The 8,477-nt window shown below is 49.1% G+C and overlaps 1 protein-coding gene across 1 annotated transcript in view; it reads right to left on the reverse strand.

Moving 5' to 3' along the window:
- FLT1 (fms-related tyrosine kinase 1) overlaps positions 1-5,278 on the reverse strand; it is a 163,818-nt gene extending 158,540 nt beyond the window's left edge. Inside the window, exon 1 of the mRNA XM_012642141.1 lies at positions 4,910-5,278. Within this exon, the coding sequence (XP_012497595.1) occupies positions 4,910-4,973 (64 nt within the window). The 5' untranslated portion in view covers positions 4,974-5,278. The remainder of the gene's footprint in view (positions 1-4,909) is intronic.
- Positions 5,279-8,477: the final 3,199 nt, after the last annotated feature.

Below are 8,477 nucleotides of genomic sequence, written 5' to 3' on the forward strand. Positions count from 1 at the left end.
ACACAAATGTAGAAGATATGTTATCTGTAGTAGAAATATCAGATTTCACTCGGGGGCCCGCCGCAAGCTAGCTGTTCACTTTGAAAAAAATCACTGACCTTCTCTGGGCTGGTTTTCTCATCTCTGAAATGAGTGGATTGCATCAATGTGGTTCCATCTAGTTCTTACAATGTGTGTGTCTGTGAGACAAGATCGAGTCTCTCAGAGCTCAAAATCGAGGAGAGGTGCAGCAATCGGACATGGCTTTCAGGCACCCAGCGTCACCAAGACCGATGGGAAATCCCCAGGAATTCTTGACATCTCCCCACATCCGCCCCAGCAGCAATGCAGGAAATCTAGTCCACTATCTTCAGCAGACTCAATGGAACCGTTTCCTTAATGAAGCCCCGTGCAGCCCCGTGTGCTAAGCTTTCCTTTCAAAGGCTTTCTTTTCAAACCCTCCCTCAAATACCCCATTCCTCTCATTTCCTTCCCCTCTCTCAATCTGGTATAAAACCCAGCAATTTAATCAGCAGCATGCACTTTCCAAGGCACCCAAGAGAGTGAGGAACCAACAGTGATCCTGGAAAGCCTGTGGCAGGAGACCTTGTCATTGCTCACAAGCGTCTCCAGTAGACTAAGGTCCATGGAGCAGAATGGACTGTTCAGTTCTATTAAATTGTTTAAACCCAATGCAACAGATGGTTTTATGCTTTCAACCACTCACACTAATATATTTTTACTTTAAAAAAAAAAGCTTGGGATGATTTCAAATGCCCTTCCTCCTCTATCCACAGTCACACATTGAAAAATGATGATATTTACTTGATATCTGTGTGGCTGAACCTAGAACCTGACATGCCTGGTCTCTGCTAACACCAGCAGGGTTTGCATTTAAGTGCCAAGATAGCTTCTCTCACTTTCTCTTTATTCTTACGCCCACTCACATACACATCTCAATTTAAAACACTACAGAAGCTACTTACTCTTCTATTTGTTCTTGTCTTTCCCAACCGCCCAAACCAGGGTAAACATTGGCCATAACTTTGCTGTGTGTAGATGGCAGTAGGTTGCATAGTCTTCCTGAAGGACATTACATTTTTGTGGTCAATATAAAACCATATTTTTGCAATATATTTTCAACTTCTACATTATATACATTCAAAGTAGATTTAGAAATGCCTGGATAGTTTTTGGAAAGAACAAAGTAATTATTTGGTTTCTTTCTTTCTTTCTTTCTTGTTTCTTTTCGAGACAGGGTCTCACTCCCAGGGCTAGAGTGCAGTGGCATCATCATAGCTTACTGCAATCTCCAACTCCTAGCCTCATGCAATCCTCCTGCCTCAGCCTTCTGAGTAGCTGGGACTACAGGCATGCACAACCACACCCGGCTAATTTTTCTATTTTTAGTAGAGATGGGGGTCTCACTTTTGCTTAGGCTGGTCTCAAACCCCTGACCTCAAGTGATCCTCCTGCCTTGGCCTCCCAGAATGGTTTGTTTCTTAAAAGTCACATAAAATCAATTCAATTTTAAATAAAGGGCTTAGTATCCCTGTTGAAACCTGGAACTCTTTTAGGATAAAACCCTTTTTTGATCAAATAAATGTTAATTTAAAAAATTCAAGAAATGTATAGGGATTTAAAATGGCTGGTATCCTTAAAAGAGTTAATGCAACTACTTATGAAGAAGAGTCTACTTCATAGAGTTACACATTTTGCTAGTAAAAAACCCAAGAAAATGGTTACTAGTGACTTGGGCATCCTATACCAGCTCATCTCTTACAGAACATGGCCCACTACAGGCCAAGTTAATTGGTTCACTAGGTACATTCTGCTGGAAAGAAACTACAATGTGATTACTGATAGCAGGGGAAACGCAATTTATCCTTACAACCCCAGGATCACACGGTTTATCATCCATTCTATATGTAAATATAAGTAAGGTGGGGGGAGAGAAAAGAGAAAGACAGACACTGTGTTTAGTCTATTTCTTGGAATCATTCATTGAATTTTAGAGTCAGAAAAGGGCCTTAGAAATCAACCATTCATTCTAACTTCTTCATTTTACATATGAAAGCAAAAAACACACTTGGTGATCATTAGAAAAGAAACTAGACAGCCTATTACAGAATTTTCAACAGGGAAAGAAAAAAGGGTAACAAAGTACTAAAAAATAAAGTAAAAATATTTGAGGAACCAGAATGATGGCTGCCTGCAGTTCATCTGCAACACGATCCATCAGGTGGAAAAGTATGTGGACTACAAAGGTTCCAAATCATTAACATTTCAAATAGGCAATTTGGACCAAAAAAAGTGTAGCTTCATAAAACCTTGGAGAAAAGAGCAAAAGTTGTTAGGCAAATTAACTTTATTATGAGAGATTTATTATATTCAGTTTGGAAACAGGTATTATTTTTGCATACATTTTGATTAACTGAATATTATTTATGCAGACTTTCCTTACAACATTTACAAGTTCAGTATTTCCACTTAGTTATAGTAAATTGTAAATATTAGCTGCTCAAGAACTCAAGAAAAATGGGAGCAGAAGAAAAGGATCTGTGGCTTTAATCAAGGGTGTGGCACCTTAAAAGTAAGAAATGAGACTCCGAGCTGGAGAAAGAGGACTGGTATCCTTTACAGAGACAGAGTGTGCAATACAGAGCACTTGAGAGTATCTAAATTATTGGCATCTTTTTACTTCCCGTGATATGTGGGAGAAGGTAAATATACTCTCTGGGGGGAAATGCAGGATCTTTCAGTCTTGCTGAACCTCCGGTTATTTTGCACCTCCGTGCAGGCTCACGCTGCACGCACACACGCAATACTCATAACTCACAAATATTCAAAGATTACAGCACCTGAAGGGCAGACCTGAGTCCATGATGGGTGCAAGAGGAATCCTGATTAATCCACAGGACAGAAATGAGACCTCTTTCCAGACACTACATCCCAGAGATGTTGCCCTTTGGTTCAGTTTGATAGCCATGATGCAGTTCAGAAAGTAAGTAGCTGCTCAGTTTACTGTGAGATCTTTGCTACAGGTTTTCAAAGGCGCGCTTTGCAATTACAAATCCATACCACTGGCAGAACATCCTGTAAACTGTAAGGGAAAAGGGTTCTCATCTTACCAATGTTTGTCCCCCTTTCTTCCTAAAACATGTGTAAATTTTTCAAAAAAAGTCAGAATTCCAAGATTTCTGTCCCATGTAAGTAAATTACAGTCTAAGAGAAATCACAAGAGGATCCCACTCATGTTTCTGTAGAGTTTCCACCAATCTAAGATGCTCCTAGTCCCAAATAAAACTATGCTTTACTAAAGTCAACCGTGTTTTTTGAAACAAAAATATATGTGAAGCAGAAAATCCGATAAATCATGTACTCCCCCCCCATATTTTTGGATTCACAGTTATTCACCTAGATTTACCTTTACATAATAGGTGAATTAAATTCTCTTAGCAATTATATTTTAATATAAGCCACTTTTCAAAACAAAAATGCATTTATAAAACAGAAAATACAATATTTTACTTAATACCGTTATTCTAGCACATTTCCCAACTCGCAGTGAGTGCTCCGGCATTACTACTTCGCACTGCCTCCTGGTTTAGTAGTTTCCCCATCCTAGTTGGAACCATTGTTACTTAGAAACTGACGGTCTAATTAGTCTTCCCACTGACAAAGAATATTTAATTATTATTGCCTTTGGGGTTTAACAAGCGTTTTTTTGTTGTTGTTTTGTTTTAATATACTCAACCCTACTGTCTTTCCTTCTCGGGAATCATTGCAATAACTTACTTTATGTTGCTGGTTTTGTTTTGTTTTTCATATTTTACCTTTTCCCCACGATGCTTAAAAGAAAGGCGCTCGGAAACCTGGTTCTCAGCGCCCAGGGGAACGGAACTGGGGGTTGGGCCACCCAGCGCCTCTGAGCACCTAAGTCCCCTCGGGCTTTGACCGCTGATGGCGGCGGTCTCCATGCTAACCGCGTGTAAAGCCTCCTGGCCGCACCGTCTCGCCGCCTGTTCCCCAAACGCCCAGCGAAGGCTGACTTAGGTGGCGGGGCGGGCCTCGCCTACTCCTCACACCGCATCTTTTGGTCCAAATCGTCCTCCCTTTCTTGGCTCAGAGTTAAAGACTGGGCTCACAATACAGTAACTTAACGGTATTTGGGCCCTTGGCTGCCTTGGTCAGTCGGGGTCACTCGCGTCGGCGACCTGGGCTGGACCGCGCACCCCGCCTGCTCCCCGCCGAGGCCCCACCCGGGTGGCTGCTGCGGTCCGCGCGCGGCGGGGAGGAGCCGGCGGCAGCCGAGCGTCCCGGGGTCAGTCTGGCTCGGGCCGAAGCGGGTCCAGGGATACCGGCGCTGGCCCTCTGCTGGGATCCGTCTGCTCCCATGGGCACGCGACCCCCACCGAATTGGTTCTCGTCCTTCCCTCTCGTGGCGCGAGGTCGTGACTAGTGCCCAATGTCGCCAACGCTCCGGCCTCAACCTAGTCCCAGGCAGCCTCGTGGGCGTTCAGGAGTCGCAGCTCCCGGCTCCGGAGGACCCCGCGGAACCGCGCCAGGCTGCCTGGGACAGGCTCGGGGTGCCAGGCCGGTCCGGGTGCGCCGTGCGCACTTGGCAGTGAGACCCCACCCAGGAGCCGGGTAGAGGATCAGCGACTCTGCCGCAAAAGGGCAGCTCCAGCGAGGACCCCTTCTGGGCGGTGATGCCCGCAGGCCTGGGCCAGCCCCTCTCCGAAACTCCCACTCGGAGAAAGGGCGCTGCGACCCCAGGCGTGCCCCCTGCCACTGGTGTCCGAGGTTCCCGCCGAGGCTCGCTGCTCGGGGCTGCAGCCTCGTCTCCCCGCGCGCACCCGCCCCGGCCCCGCAGGCTCTGCCCCTCCGCCGCCCCATCCCAGCTCCGCTCCGACCGGCTGCACCTCACCTGTGAAAAGCAGACAGCCGAGCAGCGCGCACAGCAGGACCCCGGTGTCCCAGCAGCTGACCATGGTGAGCGCGACGCGGCCTGCTCGCCCGGTGCCCGCGCTCCCCGCGGCCAGCGACCCAGCCGTCCGAGCCCGTCCTCTCGCGCTCCGCTGCCGCTGGCCCCGCGCTCTGGCCCTGCGCCCCGAGCGCCCCTCTTCTCGGCTCCAGCCAGGAGACAACCACTTCCCGGGTAATCCTCGCCGCCCGGCGCCCGCTGGCCTCTGCGCCCGAGTCCCGGAGCCCGCTCCGAGCCGCCGCCGCCGCCGCCGCTGCCGGGGAGGAGCCGCGAGGAGTGTCCGGCTGGCGCGCTCCAAGCCTCCCGCGGACCTCGATTAAGAGGAGCCGAGGGCGGGGGCGATTTATAACCTTTCCCCAGCCCACTTCCTACCCCGGCACCTCCTTCTGGTGACGTCAAGGGGTCCCCCACCCCTCATCCGCCTCCCCACCTACCCTCTTCTTCCTCCCGGGCTCGCTTCCCCACGGCTCCGGAGAGGGGCGGGGGCCGCCGAGGGCGGGTGGCCCTGGGCCGAGCGCGCGTGGGGAGGCGCTGGCGACGTGGGCCGGGGAGCGCGGCCTCAGCAGGTTCAGGGTCCTTACTCCATGCCCTCCTGCCCCCGCCCCTCCGCCAGCCCTTCGCGCTCAGGAAATCCTTGCAGAGTCCCTCCACCCGGCTTACTCAGCTCTGGGGGCCGCCCGAAACTGGGGAGGGGACAGGGTGAGGTTCCACTGCCCGGCCCCCGGGCGGAAAGTCGTATCCAAGGGAAGCTGGTCGCGCCTCCGCGACGGTGTTCTTGGCACTGAGGAGTGAGGCGCAGTCCTGCTCTCTCCCCCTGCCTGCTCCTCTCGCGCTGTCCCGCCTCCCCTGACCTCGCCAGACTGTCCCAGGACGCCTAAGAAGGCGCCTGAGACACCCGACACGAGGCACTGGACCAGGGGACCCGACGCTTGCCTGGCACCTTTGGGGCGACTGCGAACCGGCTCAGGTCCCAGGGGAGCGCGTCTGTGTCTTTTTCGGCCGCCTTCATGCACCCGCCCAAGTCATTTCCTCAATCCTCTGCTTCCTAGAAGCAAAACAAGGAAAAACATCATGATACCTTTAAAAAGTTGAGGCGTGAAACTGTCCCTGCAACTTGTAAGGGCTGAGCACTTGAACTTTGTTTCCTAAATGCTTGAAAAAGAAATCTTTCTGGTGGCAGCTTGCTACACAAGAGAAGTGACTCTGTTGCTCTTCGACAAAATCCGAGTGAAATTAACTTGGGGCACTAGATCACTGGCGATGACACTAATTCCACGTTGTTCCTCAATTATGTCTCCATTACCTTAAAGGCTGAAATCGACCTGGGCTCCACGGAGCAGTCCAGTATTGTCTCTGCAAATACCGCAGGTTTGAAAATAGTTCTATTGGCACCTGTCAGACGGTCATGATAGAAAGGGACGGGGATGGCTCCTGAATGGGGCCAGCGACTCTTCTTGAAGGACTGGACTACTTCCCCGCCTGGGACGGTTGAGCAACCCAAAGTTACCACGCCTCGAGGCTGCACACCAAGGAGAAACCGTGGCCACAGGCTGCTCCACGCAGGACATGTGCGTTTGGGCACCGGCGCCGCGGTTCCGGATCCCTCCCGGTTCAGAAGCAGAGAAGACCGCGCGGAGGCATTGCTCCTCGCCTGCGGCTTCGTCTCTTTCTACTTTTTCCAGTGCCTCTCACCACTCTCCCTGGCTGCTTTTCTCGGCCTGCCTGCGCACACCTGGTTCCTCCAAACCACGGGATCATCCCGCGGAACAGCTGAAAGCTGAGCTGATCCTTCTCCCAGCTGGTGCCCCAGCCCACGACACAGTCTGGGACACCCTGGCAGAGCCATGGTGTACCTCTGCCTCACCTCAGAGCAGCTCGTCACTCCTTCACCCTCTCCCAAGGAGAAGCTGTCCTTACTCTGCAGCACCCAACAGGGGCCCGCATTGTGTTAGCGCTGAAAACACTCTGATGGAAGGACTTCATCTCTACCCTCCAAAGGGCTTAGAGGGAGGCCGGCAGGTGAAGAGGCCGCGATGGTGCAGTACCAGGATGACAGCGCTGGAGGGGGAGTCCTCCATGGACTCAGAGAAGAAAAGGCACATCCATCAGCAGGGGAAACTCAAGGAGAGCTTCTCAGGAGAGACACTTAGCTGACTCTGGGGAAAAGTGTGGTCCATAGTACAATGTACCAAGGTTTAATTTATTGATAATTTTTTTCAAATGCTATTTTGATTTTTTAAACTCAAAAAGAGACAACACTTTCCAAACCTGCTGCCAGAAATGAATCTACATTGAATTTGTGAAGCCAGAATAGGTATTTGCCAAACAGCTGAAACGATCTTTATACTCTAAGATGCTAATCAACAATGCTAACATATTGCTCAATTATTTAAGGTTAATAGAGCAATGGTTGAATCTAACTTAGACTTATATGAAAACCATGCTTCGGTAAGAGTGGTCTTCCACAAATTTCCCAACTATTCTTTTGAAAAATTGCAGGCTTTTGATTATAGTCAGCAATTTCTTTTCTTTCTTTCTTTTTTTTTTTTTTTTGAGGCAGAGTCTCACTCTGTTGTCCGAGCTAGAGTATCATGGCGTGAGCCTAGCTCACAGCAACCTCAAACTCCTGGGCTCAAGCAATCCTACTGCCTCAGCCTCCTGAGTAGCTGGGACTACAGGCATGCGCCACCATGCCCAGCTAATTTTTTCTATGTATATTTTTAGTTGTCCAGCTAATTTCTTTCTATTTTGTTAGTAGAGATGGGGTCTCGCTCTTGCTAAGGCTGGTCTCGAACTCCTGAGCTCAAATAGTCTGCCCTCCTTGGCCTCCCAGAGTGCTAGGATTACAGGCATGAGCCACTACACCTGGCAGCAATTTCTTTACTACTACTTTTATGAGTTGCATTAGCCCTCTCACAAAGAACTCAAAAATGCTACAGATTGTCACAAGTTTTGTTTGTGATTTCATTTTAGCTTAGATATGGGGAATAAAGATATAGCTCTCAACTCTCTCCCCAAATGAGATAATACCTTTGAATAAGAATGGGCTACAGCACTGTTCTAACTAAATCACTAGTGAAAGAGGTTTTGTAGATAATACTGATGGAAAAGATCAAATTCAACATGCCTGGTGGGTATAAAAAGCTATTGAAGTAGACTATCTTCTTCTTCCTGCTCACATACAAAAGAACATTTCATCTCCTGTTTGGTTAGCAAAACCAGACACTCTCTCTTGTTATCAGCCACAAACATTCTCTTGAGGTTTCTTTCTCACCCTATTCAGAAGCATGCCTGTTGGTAAAGCCAACAGCTTTGACATTCAAGACTGAATAAGAGTGTTGGAGGACCAGTGTAAGAGACAGGAGGGAACCTAGGGCCTCATCTTCCTCCAAAGGACCAGGTGTGGAGCTGCTCAGCTTGCAGTCACTGAGACTCAGTCAGGAATTTCATCCTTACATGGGTTAGATGGCTTAATACAAAAGGAGACATATACTCTGAGGCTATGCTCTGC

The sequence above is a fragment of the Propithecus coquereli genome, unplaced genomic scaffold (genome assembly GCF_000956105.1).
Source record: "Propithecus coquereli isolate 6110/MARCELLA unplaced genomic scaffold, Pcoq_1.0 Scaffold175, whole genome shotgun sequence".
NCBI classification, from domain to species: Eukaryota; Metazoa; Chordata; class Mammalia; order Primates; family Indriidae; genus Propithecus; species Propithecus coquereli.